At 40.9% G+C, this 19105-nt stretch overlaps 1 protein-coding gene across 5 annotated transcripts in view; it reads left to right on the top strand.

The window, feature by feature from the left end:
• LOC115142934 (plasma membrane calcium-transporting ATPase 1-like) overlaps positions 1–19105 on the top strand; it is a 173307-nt gene that overhangs the window by 34246 nt on the left and 119956 nt on the right. For all 5 annotated transcript variants that reach the window (XM_029682806.2, XM_029682809.2, XM_029682805.2 and 2 more), the window contains exon 3: positions 18211–18738. In XM_029682806.2, the coding sequence (XP_029538666.1) occupies positions 18543–18738 (196 nt within the window). In that variant the 5' untranslated portion in view covers positions 18211–18542. The remainder of the gene's footprint in view (positions 1–18210; positions 18739–19105) is intronic.

Raw genomic sequence — 19105 nt, 5'->3', positions numbered from 1 at the left:
TAAAGAAAGGGATACTACAGTAGAGTAAAGAAAGGGATACTACAGTAGAGTAAAGAAAAGGATAATACAGTAGAGTAAAGGGACACTACAGTAGAGTAAAGGGACACTACAGTAGAGTAAAGGGACACTACAGTAGAGTAAAGGGACACTACAGTAGAGTAAAGGGACACTACAGTAGAGTAAAGAAAGGACACTACAGTAGAGTAAAGAAAGGACACTACAGTAGAGTAAAGAAAGGGACACTACAGTAGAGTAAAAGAAAGGGACACTACAGTAGAGTAAAGAAAGGGACACTACAGTAGAGTAAAGAAAGGGACACTACAGTAGAGTAAAGAAAGGGACACTACAGTAGAGTAAAGAAAGGGACACTACAGTAGAGTAAAGAAAGGGACACTACAGTAGAGTAAAGTAAGGGACACTACAGTAGAGTAAAGAAAGGGATACTACAGTAGAGTAAAGAAAGGGATACTACAGTAGAGTAAAGAAAGGATACTACAGTAGAGTAAAGAAAGGGATACTACAGTAAAGAAAGAAACAGGATACTACAGTAGAGTAAAAAAAGGATACTACAGTAGAGTAAAGAAAAGGATACTACAGTAGAGTAAAGAAAAGGATACTACAGTAGAGAAAGGATACTACAGTAGAGTAAAGTAAAGATACTACAGTAGAGTAAAGAAAGGGATACTACAGTAGAGTAACTAGAAAGGGATACTACAGTAAAGAAAAGGATACTACAGTAGAGAAAGGGATACTACAGTAGAGTAAACTACAGTAAAGGGATACTACAGTAGAGTAAAGAAAGGGATACTACAGTAGAGGGATAAAGAAAAAGGGATACTACAGTAGAGTAAAGAAAGGGATACTACAGTAAAAAAGGGATACTACAGTAAAGAAAGGGATACTACAGCAATGAAAAGAAAGCAATGAAAGGATACTACAGTAAAAGAAAGAAAAAAGGATACTACAGTAGAGTAAAGAGGATACTACAGTAGAGTAAAGAAAGGGATACTACAGTAGAGTAAAGAAAGGGATACTACAGTAGAGTAAAGAAAGGGATACTACAGTAGAGTAAAGAAAGGGATACTACAGTAGAGTAAAGAAATGGATACTACAGTAAAGAAAAGGATACTACAGTAGAGTAAAGAAAGGGATACTACAGTAGAGTAAAGGGATACTACAGTAGAGTAAAGGGATACTACAGTAGAGTAAAGAAAGGGATACTACAGTAAAGAAAGGGATACTACAGTAAAGGGATAATACAGTAGAGAAAGGGATACTACAGTAGAGTAAAGAAAGGGATAATACAGTAAAGAAAGGGATAATACAGTAGAGAAAGGGATACTACAGTAGAGTAAAGAAAAGGATACTACAGTAAAGAAAGGGATACTACAGTAAAGAAAGGGATAATACAGTAGAGAAAGGGATACTACAGTAGAGTAAAGAAAAGGATACTACAGTAAAGAAAAGGATACTACAGTAGAGTAAAGAAAGGGATACTACAGTAGAGTAAAGAAAGGGATACTACAGTAGAGTAAAGAAAGGGATACTACAGTAGAGTAAAGAAAGGACACTACAGTAAGAAAGAAAGGATACTACAGTAAAGAAAGGGATAATACAGAAATGGGGATAATACAATAAAGAAAGGGATAATACAGTAGAGTAAAGAAAGGTATACTACAGTAGAGTAAAGAAAGGATACTACAGTAGAGTAAAGAAAGGGATACTACAGTAAGTAAAGAAAGGGATACTACAGTAAAGAAAGGGATAATACAGTAGAGTAAAGGGATACTACAGTAGAGTAAAGAAAAGGGACACTACAGTAGAGAAAAGGGACACTACAGTAGAGTAAAGAAAGGGACACTACAGTAGAGTAAAGAAAGGGACACTACAGTAGAGTAAAGAAAGGGACACTACAGTAGAGTAAAGAAAGGGACACTACAGTAGAGTAAAGAAAGGGACACTACAGTAGAGTAAAGAAAGGGACACTACAGTAGAGTAAAGAAAGGGACACTACAGTAGAAAAGAAAGGGACACTACAGTAGAGTAAAGAAAGGGACACTACAGTAGAAGTAAAGAAAGGGACACTACAGTAGAGTAAAGAAATGGATACTACAGTAGAGTAAAGAAATGGATACTACAGTAGAGTAAAGAAATGGATACTACAGTAGAGTAAAGAAAGGGATACTACAGTAGAGTAAAGAAATGGATACTACAGTAGAGTAAAGAAAGGATACTACAGTAGAGTAAAAAAGGGATACTACAGTAGAGTAAAGAAAGGGATACTACAGTAGAGTAAAGAAAGGGATACTACAGTAGAGTAAAGAAAGGGATACTACAGTAAAGAAAGGGATACTACAGTAAAGAAAGGGACACTACAGTAGAGTAAAGAAAGGATACTACAGTAGAGTAAAGAAAGGATACTACAGTAGAGTAAAGAAAGGGATACAGTAGAGTAAAGAAAGGGATAATACAGTAGAGGGATAAAGTAAAAGGGATACTACAGTAGAGTAAAGAAAGGGATACTACAGTAGAGTAAAGAAAGGGATACTACAGTAGAGTAAAGAAAGGGATACTACAGTAATGAAAAGGATACTACAGCAATGAAAAGGATACTACAGCAATGAAAAGGATACTACAGCAATGAAAAGGATAATACAGTAGAGTAAAGATGATAATACAGTAGAGTATAGCAAAGAAAAGGACAGAGTATAGAAAAGGATAATGCAGTATAATAAAGGATAGTAGAGGTGTAATGTAATATACATGACTGTACTGAATATTACACTACTTTACTATACCAAATGTGGTTTTGTTTGGGGGCGGAGCTCATTAAAATAGTAACCAGTTTGTAGAATAATACCCAAACATGCAAAGGAGGATATTACATTTGTCTACCTTTTTTGTGTACATATTCAGGATACACCTCCATGAATAAAATTACATTCATAACTAATCATTTCTGGAAAGTACAGATCGAGGACCCATGATGTCATTCTGTTACCAAGTGTTGATCCACTTCACTTACTGTAAATATTTTTCTCTAAGTCAAGGTGTCATAATCATAGCTGACACCCCAGTCTTTCCATAGACATCTTTTGAATCTTTATTTAGAGTAGATGTTTAACGTTGTTTTTGGAAAACGTGGTCACGTAAACTTGGAGATTTTACTGTCATTCTGTTGCCAAAATGTATGTCTGTACTCTTCAAGTAAATGTGTTTTAGTCAAATGTTCAGTAGCAGTTGTTAAAAGTAGACTCCTACAGTGCCAGTCAAAAGTTTGGACACACCGACTCATACAAGGGCCTTTCTTAATTTTTTTACTATTTTCTACATTGTAGAAGAATAGTGAAGACATCAACTATGAAATAACACATTGATTCATGTAGTAACCAAAAAAGTGTTAAACAAATCAAAATATATTTTATATTTGAGTTTCTTCAAAGTAGCCACCCTTTTCCTTGATGACGGCTTTGCACACTCTTGGCATTCTCTCAACCAGCTTCATGAGGAATGCTTTTCCAACAGTCTTGGAGTTCCCACATATGCTGAGCACTTGTTGGCTGCTTTTTCTTCACTCTGCAGTCCAACTCATCCCAAACCATCTCAACTGGGTTGAGGTTGGGGGATTGTGGAGGCCAGGTCATCTGATGCATCACTCTCCTTCTTGGTCATATAGCCCTTACACAGACTGGAAGTGTGTTTTGGGTCATTGTCCTGTTGAAAAACAAATGATAGTCCCACTAAGCACAAACCAGATGGGATGTTGTATCGCTGCAGAACGCTGTGGTAGCCATGCTGGTTAAGTGTGCCTTGAATTCTAAATAAATCATGACAGCGTCACCAGCAATGCACCCCCACACCATCACACCACCTCGTCCATGCTTCACGGTGGGAACCACACATGCAGAGATCATCCGTTCACCTACTCTGCATCTCACAAAGACATGGCAGTTGGAACCAAAAATTTGGACTCATCAGACCAAAGGACAGATTTCCAGTGGTTTTAATGTCCATTTGCTTGTGTTTCTTGGCCCAAGCAAGTCTCTTCTTCTTATTGGTGTCCTTTTGTAGTGGTTGCTTTGCAGCAATTTGACCATGAAGCCCTGATTCATGACTTCCTCATGAAGCTGGTTGAGAGAATGCCTAGAGTGTGCAAAGCTGTTGTCAAGATAAAGGGTATCTACTTTGAAGAATCTGAAATATAAAGTGTCAGGGTGGAAACTATTAATTCCTCTAAATTCATTAAGGTTGAAAGAGGGAGAGGCCATAAATAGTGTTTTTGTCCACTGTCATGTAGTAACCACAACCTGACTGTGTATGTGCTTGTGAGACCCAAATGTAATCCCAGCAGCAGGAAGACCCTGGAGTAGGAGATAAGTAGTGTGTGTGTGTGTGTGTGTGTGTGTGTTGTTCTTTGCTCTTTATCAATGAGGGTTGCCATGGAGATGTTGTGACTCTGGCTCTGACCAGTGTGAGGGTTAGAGATCCCTGGGTCTCACAGTGGATGGAAAAGGGAACCACTGATCACACACGGAGAAAGAATACAGATCACCGGAAAATAGTTTTTTTTTTTGTATGTTTTTACTGTGAAGTAACTTGCTCTGTACTTGGTTTTTCTAATGCCACTGGTACATTCATGTAATAGTCATCCTAGTTCTGTGAGCACCCTGGCATGTCGTTGTGTTTGTCTGTGTGCCAACATGCCTTCCAGAGCCCGTCCCAGATCGAGCCTCCATGTTCTGATCCACTCCATCTGTCCTCCGGTGACTCAGGTGGTGCTGTCTGTCTGTGTCTCCAGCTATTTATTTAGTGTACTATATCTCAGATGCACTCCAAGAGGAGGAAAATTGTCAAAACCTTCTGGCATTGAGGAGCTGTACAGGAGGTCATTATGTAAAGCTGTGTGGGGTTGGGTAGGTTACTTTCTAAATGTTAGTTACTAGTTACCTGTCCAAAATTGTAATCAGTAACAACTTTTGGATTACCTGAACTCAGTAATGTAATCGGATTACTTTCTGTTTCTTCTTTCTAAAGAAGACAAAAGGGATCCATCAACCGTATTTGGTGTGTCTTCATAGTGGTCTCTGTTTGTTCCACCTGAGCGTGGTGGAACGAACTTAAACTTTTTTCAGTGCTGAATTGAATGTCATTGAGAGAACAGAAAGGTGTCATAATGTATTTTTTTCAGAAGCATCCTTTCTGATTTTAAAAGTAATCCAAGAAGAAATCATCTACTTCTCAAAAGGAATAGGAATACCTAGGATAGGATAAAGTAATCCTTCTCACCCCCCTTAAAAGATTTAGATGCACTATTGTAAAGTGGCTGCTCCACTGGATGTCATAAGGTGAATGCACCAATTTGTAAGTCGCTCTGCTAAATGACTTAAATGTAAATGTAAATGTAAAAGTATCTGTAATCTGACAATAATATTTTTGCTGGTAAGGTAACTGATTACATTTACAGGGTAACATAACGGATTCGTTTTTTTTGTAACCAGATTACATGGTTGAACGTGTGTGTTTTTTTTAATAGCAGATTTTCTTTGGAATGTTTTACTTGCAATGAATGATATGTGGTTGTCTTACCTGCCTTAGTTGAAAGAACTGAGTGTAAGTTGCTATGGGAAGCATCTGCTAATGGATCAACATGTAAAATATGTTTGCATTTTTTTTGTGATTTCCATTTGACTGTTGTCAGCTCCTTATATGGACGTGTGTATGTGTGTGTGTAGGTTCTTGTTGTAGCTGAGTCCTTCTATAGAGCTGTGTGTGTGTGTAGTTTCTTATTGTAGTTGAGTCCTTATATAGAGCTGTGTGTGTGTGTGTGTGTGTGTGTGTGTGTGTGTGTGTAGTTTCTTATTGTAGTTGTGTCCTTATATAGTCTGGGGTGTTGGGGTGTGTGCCACCGTCTTCGCTGATGTTATGTCTTGTTCATACCTTAGGGCCAGGCGCCTACCAGACACACATAGCGGGAGAGAGGGATGAGAAGGAGAGGAGGATTAGAGGAGAGGAGTTGGGAGGTGTCTTTGTGATTTGGGCTGGCCAGCTATGGCTCTGCTCACTGCATGTTTGAGAACACAAATGAGTTCAACGTGTCTGAGGAGAAGAGGGAGAGAGTTGCCTCGCCACCAACCCTCGCCCTCTCTCTTCTCTCTCAACCCTGCCTGACTCCATTTGTTGTCTCTACTTACATGGTTAATCTATTTTCACTCTCTCTCTCTCTCTCTCTGTACTCTTAAAATCCCGTCCGTCTCTGTCTTTTTCAGTTTCTTCTCTCTCTTCCGTCTCTCTCTCTACCCCTCTCTGCAGTAAGGGATTTCCTCCTCCAGGCAGATCATGTGACTGCAGATAGGGTGTGGTCTCCTTCATTCCTGCTTTATCCTTCTGCCACTGCAACAGTGGAACGAGGGAGGGAGGGGGAGAGAGGCGGAGGGGGAGAGATGTTGGTGTGTGTACTCTGTCCTGTTGCAGCTTTTTCATTGGTAAACACCAGCAACTGGTCAGCTCTTTAGAACAGAAGCAGCACAACACTGCATATACAAACACAGACCACATGCTAAGATAATGTTTGTTTAGCTGTGATTTACTGGATATTATCTAGGTTTTTATATTGACTCGTATCTAAAAATAGGGGAGTGGACAGTGTGTTTGAATGCAAAACATTAGCTTATTGAATAACACACTTCAATGCTTCTCTCTCTCTCGTACTCTCTTACTCTGAGATTGTGTATTCTGAGATTGTGTGGTGTTGTAGTGAGAGTAAGCACAGTTGAACTGAAGCTGGTTCTTTGAGAAGGGCCTGATTTCCCTATGGAGTGTTATATGTTAAGACCGTTTATTATATTAATCCATCTCTGAAGTCAACTGTGATCTGCGTGTGTGTGTGTGTGTGTGCACACCATACTGGGTGTGGGTGGAGCAAGTGTTGGCAGCGTGCGTGTGCTTACACTTTACATCACATGGGATGTATGAGTCATTAGTAGGCAGTATAGGGCCGTAAGCGATCAGCCAGCTATAGCATGTGGTGCTGGAACTGTAAAGCTGATTTTGAGCTGTTGCTGGGTGCGACTGGGCAAGTTCCCCACTGTCTAGGGTGTGGCCACAGCCACGTTTTCTTAGTGGCAGGGGGGGAGGTGGGGTTTGGTGCATTCTGTGAGTGGGGGGTTGTGTGTCTGCTCTGCAGGGAGGGAAGGAGAGGGAGAGACGCAGTCCGTGCTTTAGTATGCAAGGCAGGTGTGTCTGCAGAGGCAGGAAGAGAGGAGGCAAGGAGGGATTATTGGGAAAGGGCAGGGAGGAGAGAGGTGAGGAGGGAGAAGTTGAGGGCCAAGAGAATGATAGAGGTGAGGAGTTCTGCCTCCTACCAACTGAACCTTATTCTCTCCTCTTGTTCTCTTTCCCCCTCTCTTCTCTTCATCTCTGTGCTCCCCTTTCTACCTCCATTAGAATACAAACCCAGCTCTTCATCTTTCACCTGTGTCACTAACCTCCCCTTCCCCATCTCCCTTTCCTCCCTAATTTGTTTACCAGTGTTTGTGATCTGTTTCGCCTCCAGCCAATCTGTTTTTCCATCCCCACCTGTTGAATACCCTGACTGCTGATGGATGAACGGAGGGTGTAGAGATGGACATGAGTGTTCGAGTACTTGGAAGGACGCCAAAGTTCGATTTTGTTTTTTTTAAATGTATTTAAAATGTGTTTTTTTTTTTTTACCAGAGATTTAAAAATAAATGAATACATTTAAATGTGAAAACACTGTAAAACAATTTGGGGGAATGTGGTTTGTGGATGCCTGAGCAGGCAAGTGAAATGTTCTTGAAGACCACGTACATTTTATTTGACATGTGGATTTGTGGGGCACAACAGAAAAGAATCCATGCCAAACATCACACAGTTCTTCTCCCTAAATTCCCTCCATGGCTCACTCAGTTGCGTCACGACCGTGAGTGCGCGTACAAGCTCCCGTTAGGCCTACAGGAATAAGTGCCTTTTAAAAACTGATGGGATACACAAGCCACATTCCTTGCCAAGTGACGACAGTTTTAGCAACAATTCAAAATGGACTGGTTGATTGTTCCAACAACGAGCTGCAGTTTTGGAATAAATATGTCCCCTCTATTTTCCACTTAAACTAATTTTCAAACTGTTAGTGCCATTAAGAATTTGTTAGACTAGGCAGCAGGTAGCCTAGCAGTTAAGAGTGTTGGGCCAGTAACCGAAAGGTAACTAGTTCAAATCCCTGAGCCGACTAGGTGAAAAATCTGCCGACGTGTCCTTGAGCAAGAACTTCTGCTAAATAACTAAAATATGAAAAATAAATACCGGTTCCACACACAAGTGGTATGTATGTATGTATGTGTGTGTGTGTATATATATATATATATATTTTTTTACTATTTGGACATAGGAGGCCCAAAAAAATACACTGACCCTCTCTCCATCACCAACCCAGCAACTGTTACTCCGAAGAGCTACTCCCAGGTTGCTGTTGTTGCTGCACTCCACTTTTCTCCCTTATTTGTTTTCTGTTCTAGATACAGGATAGAGTGCTCTTAACTATAATTTGATGCCAGTTCATGACGGTATATTTGTTTTCTTCTACTAATCATGAAAAGTCTGATTTTGAAAACTCTAAATTTGATCCTGCACTTTTTAATACCTACTAGACGCTTAACAGTTTAGTATGAATGAGATGTCAAGCTTTTTTTCTTCCAGACATTTTCTATCTCTACTTCTTTTTTTTCTTCTCCTCTCTAGCGGGGTTATGATGCCTTAAATAATATGCTACCATTTAAACCAGGCAGCCATGTCCTGTCAATGTCCTCTTGTTGTCAAGTAAAGGGCTGGAATGGAAGGTCAGTGTTCGAATGGATTTACCTTGTTCACTTATTCGCTGGTAAATGCTGCTGCCACTCTTCACAGCACATTGTATTGAAGTGGCCTAGTACTAGAGGAAGAGAAGTGAGAGAATAGTGGAATGGGAGTAGCAGTGTGTAACTGGGAATTTACACGCTTAACATTCACTTACCACAGACTGCGTATTGTATAATTATTTATATCTCCAGTACTGTAGTAATACTGCGTGTACACTTTGGGTATCTACTGTAGTAGCTGTTTGCTCTAATAGTCGTAAGACAATTTGTTCCTGGTTTGCTATATTTCTGTGCACGCTCACACACACACTGATCTAGCCTGAGGTACCGTGGTCACTAATTTCATCAGCTGGCCGATAGTAAGCAGATCAACAGTAGAGTGCTCTGTCCAGAATGACAAAGCTTATATGGAGTCATTGGCTGAGTCCCAAATGGCACCCTATGCCCTGTGTAGTACTAATGACCAGAGCCCACTATATCGGGCATAGGGTGCCATTTGGGACACTCCCCAGAGGGACAGGGAGAGGGAGAAAGGCAAAGAGACGGGTAGAAGGGAAGGGAGAGTGAAAAAGAGGACGAGGGAGAGCAGGTTTTGTTCCTAGCATAGGCTGTCATGTAGCCTCATGGTCTTTGAGCCAGTAGAGCAGCATTTCCCAAACTGGTGATAGCGACCCCATGTGGGGCCACCTGATTTGAAAATGGGATTGCGAAAGAAACTCTGAAATAAAATAAAGCGTGCTGGTTCACAGAACCGGGTTACGTCGGTAACCTCCGGTAGCCGCTAGATGCGGTTGTAATAAACAGAGCGGTTTCAGTTTTCTTCCTTCAAATGTGGCTCTATCTTTTGAACCGTTAAAGCTACAATCACCTGCTGCCCTCCCTCTCTTTAATATGTCATCTACTTTACCTCTTTCTACTTTACCTCTTTTTCGACTCTACCCCTCTTTAACATGTCATCTACTTTATCTATATTTCTAACTTTACCTCTTTGTCTGCCCTTCTCATAGAAATCTACTCGATTTTTCTGCTCTCCCTCAATTTGAATTAAATTAAAACATATTTATTGGCATGAAAACCCATACATTGCCAAATCAAACAAAGGCATTTGTCAAATAAATTATGGTTCAGATAGATTTGAGTAAAAAAACAGGCCTCAATGGTCCATTGTTAATAGCAATTTAGAAGGACAACACAGTAATGAGGACTGTAATTTAATGAGACACATGTAGCAACGTTATTGCTCTGGTGGGTTATCCATATTTCTCGTTCTACTCTACCTCTCGTTCTACCCTACCTCTCGTTCTACTCTACCTCTCGTTCTACCCTACCTCTCGCTCCCTTTTGTTCGATCTGCCTTTCTACTTACTATATGTGCCTCCTTGTTTTACTGCTCTCCTTTTCATCTAGCTCATTTCCCTCTACAGTATATGCATATCATTCCTCCTCCTCCGCCCCCTCTGTTTTTATATCCTCATTTTTCTCTCACATTCCTCTCTCTCTCTCGCTCTCTCTTGATCTCTCCCTCGCTACATCATTCCATGCCAGAGTTGAGAAAGTGGGGCTCTTCAGTAGCTTGGCGGTGTATTCTGAATAGTATCTAGTGATGATTACAGTGTAAGTGGTGAGTTACTTGACAACAGGCCTGGTAGCAGATCAGGGTGGAGTGGTGTGTGTGTGTGTGGCGTTAGTCAAATACCCAGCCACGCTGTTAAAACAGAACCTCCCTGTGCTCTCCTGTATGCTGTGTGTTTGTGTGAATAAGGAAGTGTAGGTAGTTGGCCACATGCCTTGTATTTGTGCTGCTCTCACTTCCTTTACTCAGAGGGAATCCCTCAGCTAGTAGTAGCTGGGCGCACACAGCCTTTTCTTTGGCTATTCGATACTCTGCTCTCTTCCATGTTATCGTCTACTTCTCTAAGGTATTCTGTCTCTCTGTCTTTTCTTTTCTCTACCCTCTCTCTCCCATCGCTGTGGCATAGGCCATAGTTTGGATGTATTTAATCAGGTCATGTTACTAGAATAATGAGGGTACCCCCCTATCATTTCGGCATTCAAGTGAATTATTAGATCATTCTCCTCGTCCCTGTTTTTCACATTCTTTCATTCCTCATCTCTCCATCTCACATCCCCTCTCCCTAATTGTATCATCACAATAGCTATAATTACTGCATTCCGTGTTAATGACATCACCGCGCTGTTTTGCATAATGAGGGAACAAGCAGAGGCATCTGCGTTATTTTCTTGGTGTTGGAGATGCTCCGGCGCTTGGGCTAATTTCACTAATGAAATGACTATTGGTAAAATTAGCGTGCCAGTTGATTAGCTTGTCTTAACAGGTAGCTAGATCCTCACCCATCGACATTAATAAACATCTCTTCTCATAGAGACGTGTCACAGATCTGTGTTGTTCATTTTGGTGGCGGTGGTGCTCATTCTCTCTGGCGATGGATCGAGAATGGTTAATGTGGTTTATAGCAAAGTGACCGTGGGAAACGAGAAGAAGTCGGTAAAAGTCATGCTTACGGCTGTTTTTCATATCGTGTATTCACGACCACGTTAACTAAGTAGAGGGGCACAGAGGAGGATAAGCGTGAGGGTGAGAACAATACAGAGCGATTGAAAGGGGGATAGAGCGAGAGAAGGGGAGAGGCTGGTGACTTGGGGACAAACTTTTGGTCATGTAGTGTATGTGGACACCTACTCATCGAACATCTCATTCCAAAATCATGGGCATTAATATGGAGTTGGTCCCCTGTTTGCTACTATAACAGCCTTCACTCTTCTGGGAAGAGTGCTCGGCCATGGAAACTCATTTTATGAAGCTCCCGACTGTTTTTGTACTGAAGTTGCTTCCAGAGGCAGTTTGTAACTCGGAGGTGTTGCAACCGAGGACAGACTATTTTTACGCGCTACACGTTTCAGCATTGGGCAGTCCTGTTCTGTGAGCTTGTGTGGCCTGCCACTTTGCGGATAAGCCGTTGTTGCTCCTAGACATTTCCACTTCACAGTGACAGCACTTACCGTTCAACGGGACAGCTCTAGCAGTGCATAAATTTGATGAACTGACTTGTTGGAAAGTTGGCATCCTATGATGGTGCCACATTGAATGTCACTAAACTCTTCAGTGAGGCCATTCTACTGCCAAAGTTTGTCTATGGATATTGCATGGCTGTGTGCTCGATTTTATACACCTGTCAGCATTGGCTGTGGCTGAAATAGCTGAATCCACTAATTTATCCACATACTTTTGTATATATAGTGTATTGCAGTGTACTGTATGTTGTCTAAAAGCTCTCACTGTTTGGGCCCCTAATTTAGGGAGCCATTTAGTGGCCCTTTAATGGTCCCCAGGCGACTGCTGACATTTCACAAAGTCAATAGATTTAGTTTGGAAACTGATCTCATGTGGCATTTACACATGCATACTGGTTACATCAGGCTAATGCATGTGTAGACCCGAGCAGCGTCTACCAACTTTTTGTCCAGAAGCATTGCTGAAAACGCCATCATTGAAACTCTAGAGGCCAGGTCACTTCCCCTCTGTGGAAAGTCTCTCTCTCTCACACACACACACACACACACACACACACACATAGAGAGGAACACACTTTTTGGGGGAGCAATATAGATGGCCGTTCACTTTGAATGATAAGCTGTATATACTGTTGAAGTCGGAAGATTACCTACACCTTAGCCAAATACATTAAAACTAAGTTTTTCACAATTCCTGACATTTAATCAGAGTAAAAATGCCATTCCTCCTGACAGACCTGGTGTAACTGAGTCAGGTTTGTAGGCCTCCTTGCTTGAACACGCTTTTTCAGTTCTGCCCACAAATTTTCTATAGGATTGAGGTCTGGGCTTTGTGATGGCCACTCCAATACCTTGACTTTGTCCTCAAGCCATTTTGTCACAACTTTGGAAGTATGCTTGGAAGACCCATTTTGCGACCAAGCTTTAACTTCCTGACTGATGTCCTGAGATGTTGCTTCAGAATATCCACATAATTTTCAAGCCTTTCATGCCATCTATTTTGTGAAGTGCGGCAGTCCGTCCTACAGCAAAACACCCCCACAACATAATGCTGCCACCCCCCGTGCTTCACTGTTGGGATGGTATTCTTCGACTTGCAAGCCTCCCCCTTTTTCTCCAAACATAACGATGGTCATTATGGCCATATATTTTGTTTCATCAGACCAGAGGACATTTCTCCAAAAAGTACAATCATTGTTTATGAGCGGCCTTTCAGGTTATGATGATATAGGACTCGTTTTACTATGGATTAGAGGTCGACCAATTAATCGGAATGGCCGATTTTTAATTAGGGACGTTTTCATAACAATCGGTAATCAGCATTTTTGGACACCAGTTATGGCCGATTACTTTGCACTTTAATGTTAGGTACGGTGCTACCTAACATTAAACTAAACTTATAAAAAACAATCAATCTTAACATAATCACTAGTTAACTACACATGGTTGATATTGCTAGTTTATCTAGCTTGTCCTGTGTTGCATATAATCGATGTGGTGCCTGTTAATTTATCATTGAATCACAGCCTACTTTGCCAAACGGGTGATTTAACAAGCGCATTCGCGAAAAAAGCACTGTCGTTACATCAATGCCTTTCTTAAAATCAATACACAAGTATATATTTTTAAATCTGCATATTTAGTTAATATTGCCTGCTAACATGAATTTTCTCACTTCTTTTGCGTTCTGTGCAAGCAGAGTCATGGTATATGCAGCAGTTTGGGCCGCCTGGCTTGTTGCGAACTGTGTGAAGACCATTTATTCCTAACAAAGACCGTAATAAATTTTCCAGAATTGTACATAATTATGACATTGAAGGTTGTGCAATGTAACCGCGATATTTAGACTTAGGGATGACACCCGTTAGATAAAATACGGAACGGTTTCGTATTTCACTGAAAGAATAAACGTTTTGTTTTCGAGATGATAGTTTCCGGATTTGACCATATTAATGACCTAAGGCTCGTATTTCTGTGTGTTATTATATTATAATTAAGTCTATGATTTGATAGAGCAGTCTGACCTGAGCGGTGGTAGGCAGTAGCAGGCTCGTAAGCATTCATTCAAACAGCACTTTCATGCATTTGCCAGCAGCTCTTCGCTGTGCTTCAAGCATTGCGCTGTTTATGACTTCAAGCCTATCAACTCCCGAGATTAGGCTGGCAATAATAAAGTACCTGTTAGAACATCCAATAGTCAAAAGTATATGAAATACAAATGGTATAGAGAGAAATAGTCCTGTAATAACTACAACCTAAAACTTCTTACCTGGGAATATTGAAGACTCATGTTAAAAGGAACCACCAGCTTTCATATGTTCTGAGCAAGGAACTTAAACGTTAGCTTTTTTACATGGCACATATTGCACTTTTACTCTTCTCCAACACTTTGTTTTTGCATTATTTAAACCAAATTGAACACGTTTCATTATTTATTTGAGACTAAATTGATGTGTTATATTAAGTGTTCATTCGGTATTGGTGTAATTGTCATTATTATATATAAATTAATAATATAAATAAAAATCATCCGATTAATCGGTATCAGCTTTTTTGGGTCCTCCAATAATCGGTATCGGCGTTGAAAAATCATAGTCGGTTGACCTCTACTATGGAAATAGATACTTTTGTACCGGTTTCCTCCAGCATCTTCACAAGGTCCTTTTGCTGCTGTTCTGGGATCGATTTGCACCTTTCACACCGAAGTACGTTCATCTCTAGGAGACCGAACGTGTCTCCTTCCTGAGCGGTATGAGGGCTGCGTGGTCCATTGTGTTTATACTTGCATACTGTTGTTTGTACTGATGAACGTGGTACCTTCAGGTGTTTTGGAAATTGCTCCCAAGGATGAACCAGACTTGTGGAGGTCTACAATATTTTTCTGCGATCTTTGCTTATTTCTTTAGATTTTTCCCATGATGCCAAGCAACGAGACACTGAGTTTGAAGGTTGGCCTTGAAATACAGCCACAGGTACACCTCCAATTGACTCAAATGATGTCAATTAGCCTATCAGAAGCTTCTAAAGCCATGACATTTCTGGAATTCTCCAAGCATTTAAAGGCACAGTCAACTTAGTGCATGTAAACTTCTGACCCACTGGAATTGTGATACAGTGAAATAATCTGTCTGTAAACAATTGTTGGAAAAATTCGATGTCCTTAACCGACTTGCCAAAACTATAGTTTGCTAACAAGGATTTTGTGAAGTGGTTGAAATTTTTTAATGACTCCAACCTAAGTGTGTGGAAACTTCCATTGAGGAGCAGTACATGGCCATGGTGGTTGTTTTGTCTAACTGCTTCAGTGAAAGGCCTGAGGTTAAATCAGTGAGGTGCTCTTTGTTTTATATTTCTATCAAATTCCAGGGAAAATGTCAGAGTATAAAGAAGAGCATATTAACCCAATCTAGGTTCATGCCTTCCTGCAGGTTCTCACAAGCAAACCACCTCACACCACTTTCCCATATATAAAATAACCGCTCCTAGGCTAATTATTGTGTGTGTGTGTGTGTGTGTGTGTCAGGGTTTTTGTTAGCCAAATTTGCCAAGTGACTGGGATTATTTACATTTATCTGACATTTTGAGAAAATGACCCGGTCATCCATATGTATTGGGGTGCGTAACCCATTAGGGCGTCCACCCAAGCAGCCAGCACCATCAATGAAAGAGCGATGTTGGCCAAGTGAGCCACATTTACGTGTCCTTAAGAACAACCTTAATTACACATTTCTAAAACACTATTCCTTGTGTTTTCGGTGCGTAGCCTATGCAAAACTTTCTTGCCCATTTGCATTATTGGTTTTTACTTTCCTAAAACAATAATTATTCAGCTGATTTGAGCACTAAACGCACCAGGGCGTTGCATGCATATCAAATAAAATTTTATTTGTCACATACACATGGTTAGCAGATGTTAATGCGAGTGTAGCGAAATGCTTGTGCTTCTAGTTCCGACAATGCAGTAATAACCAACAAGTAATCTAACTAACAATTCCAAAACTACTGTCTTATACACAGTGTAAGGGGATAAGGAGTATGTACATAAGGATATATGAATGAGTGATGGTACAGAGCAGCATAGGCAAGATACAGTAGATGGTATCGAGTACAGTATATACATATGAGATGAGTATGTAAACAAAGTGGCATATGCCTATAGGCTTAGGCATTCACTGTACGATATTAATATTAAAAAAATATAGATAAATGAAGATAAAGGTTAGACCTAGAGCTGGTAGAATGCTGCACTGACATGCCTTTCAGATGGGCTACTGCGTCTGCTATGATATAGGTATACACAAGGAGACTAATTCGTTAATTTTCTATCATAATTAATGATGAGCATTATATTGTTAATTTATAGGATTCACTCTGGCAGGCCTAAAACATTCTTCCCCACCTCAAGTTCAACTTTCAGAGTCAGTTGGTGCGCACTGCCACACAACACCAAACCTTCACAAAAGTTTCTAAACTTTATTTGGGTAATTTCAAAAGTAAGTCAAGCCATTGTTTATAGGCAAAATAAGAGCAGGATATTATATTTTGGCAAACACAATATTACAGTTGGAACTTAATTTGGCCAAAGAAAATGGCCCAACAGAATTAAATAAAACACTTGTGAACTGGTTTAAACATTCACAAATGTTTTGAACAGGCTATATTGCAGCAATTACCAACAAAGTCTAGTGCTTACCGTATCCAACAAATGACAGCAATAGGCAGGTCTCCTTGACCTGTCGTAAACTAAATACGGAGCACACAATTAAAAAGGCAGATCGTATTGAGAAAACCGAATGAAACAAAACACTTTTTTTGCATATTAAACAACTGGTTTAGATGAATAAATAGGCCTATAATAATAATAATACAACAAATTATTATAAATATCCCCCCCCCCTTTCACTATCGGCATACTTTTCCCCCTCTAACTTTCATTTTACTTCAATGAAAATGGCCTCTATCTTCGCAATCAACAGTAACTTAGGCCAAGGCTCGTCTCTCGCTCTCCCTCCTCAGCACCAGGTGCATGTAAATAAGGCAATCGGGGTGTGTATGAGAGGCAATTTTTATTAATCGGCTTTTCGGAAACCCTGGTGTCGATGTGCGTGTGTATGAGTGTATTTCTGACCTGTGAGACAGACAATGGAAATCCGGAGAGTCACACTCCAGCACATCAGTTCTTATCACATAAGCACACATCAAAGGCAGACCTCCATTTGGGGTGTTTAGTATGTCATGGAGAGCCCAGAGGAGTGGGACACACACACACACACACACACACACACACTGGCTCAGAGGAGTGGTCCAGAGCGTTATCTCACATTAGCATAATGTCCTCTTCCTTCCAGTCAGTTTCAAAACAGCACTGCTGTATTAGACTTTGTATTGTATGGGAGATATTATTAATCTATTATTGCTCCTCTCTACAGCTACACACCACTGATAACTACTCTATAGCACTGGTGTCATAGAACCAGGTCACTATGGTGATTCCCATGGCGTCTTTATCCTCTGCCTCCATATAGGGGAATTAGGATTCTATGTGAAAAGCAGTCGTTTTGGGACAAGCAGTTGGATCTACTGCGAGACTGCTAATCTTATACAAACAAAGGGTCTGTGTGTGTCAAGTGAGTCGGATTATCCTAAATATGTTTCCCACTGTCTGGCCTGTCCTTAGGAATTGTTCAACCTCGATGCAAAGCATGGCTGTCTTTCCCATTCAGAGAATCACATGCTCTCTGCTTTTGAGAATCTCTTTAGCGTTTTGGCATTTTCTTCTCTGATCTCAGTTCCTCCACTCTTGCAATTTTCTTGCAATTCTGTACATTTTGCAGTGTCGAATGTGTATGCGTGTAGTATTTGCGTGACCCCAAAAAATGAAAATGGGCAACAACAACTTGATATAAAAACGTTAGCTGACATGGGCTGGTTGATCTGGACACTTTCTGAGTAGTTATACATCGCTCTCTAAGGTCTGCAATAACTAACCCGACGAGGAACTGACGATGCCGTACCCAATTTCGTAAATGCACCTTGCGCGTTCTACAATTGTAACTTTCAAGAGTACGTTTCAAACCGGGCTGAGTTCCTTAAATTACAAATGACCCCCCTCGCCCGCCCCACAGTTTGGGGAACCACTGCCATACTGTTCCTGCAATAATTTAAGGGTTTTCTTTTTTCCTGGTTATGTGGTGGTGATCTTGTAGTATTTGCTAGAAATCCTCAATAGCAAGCTATTCCTGTGGTTTATATTCATTTAGACTTTTTCAATGTTTTAAAAATGTTTTCTTGTCTCTTTCTCCTGCAGTTTTGTGGAACAGAAGAAGTGGCCAACGGATCATGACTCCACTGTTTCCTTGGTAGATAATATGCACTTCCGGGTCCAGACGCTCGTCCACTGATGTTCATCTCCCACACCTGGCAGAGAGACCACCACTCAATACTACTACAATACCCACATTTCCTGTCTGCACAAAGTAAGGACTTAGGTGTTGAAGCCCTTAGGTGACTTGGACTTCCTTGTTGTACTATTGAACTATTTCCGCACTACGAGCCAGTTCTTAGTTTACAACTGTCACGCACAGTGATCTTAGAGAGACAGTAGGCGAGTAAAGAGAAAAACAATCCAACAACGACAAAATGGCCAACAACACGGCGGACCACCCTCCCGGGAACTCTGTTGCCGATGGCAACCAGGAGGGGGACTTTGGCATCACGGTGATGGACCTCCGAGAGCTGATGGAGCTGAGGAGTGGAGAGGCCGTCACCAAGATAGCCGACTCCTACGGAGACGTGCAGGGGGTCTGCCGCAGGCTCAAGACATCGCCCATCGAGGGTAAGGGACATTACACACACACTCACACATTACTGTATCACCCCATTAGCCCTACTGAATGTTATAATGACGTCATCATATATCTGACCCTTATTCATAGGTTGCACCACTGTCACTCGGTCGCATCATGCCATTGTTATGTCATGCCATTGTTATAAACATCTACTCACCACAGTAGTGGTGCCCTAAAGTGATGATAAGCGCCCAGTCATTCTGGACAGAGGCTAAATATGGTTTCGTCTAAATTACACAATAGTGCCTGAAAATACGATGACATTGAGAAAGTAGTCAAATGTATAGTTGGAAACAACTTTGCCAGCATTATCATGTCGTCAAATGTACTTTAGACCGATGGCAATGTTGTCAT

Source organism: Oncorhynchus nerka, linkage group LG15 (genome assembly GCF_034236695.1).
Source record: "Oncorhynchus nerka isolate Pitt River linkage group LG15, Oner_Uvic_2.0, whole genome shotgun sequence".
Lineage (NCBI taxonomy): Eukaryota > Metazoa > Chordata > Actinopteri > Salmoniformes > Salmonidae > Oncorhynchus > Oncorhynchus nerka.
The sequence above is the reverse complement of the archived record's forward strand: the minus strand, read 5'-3'. Positions and strand labels throughout refer to the sequence as shown.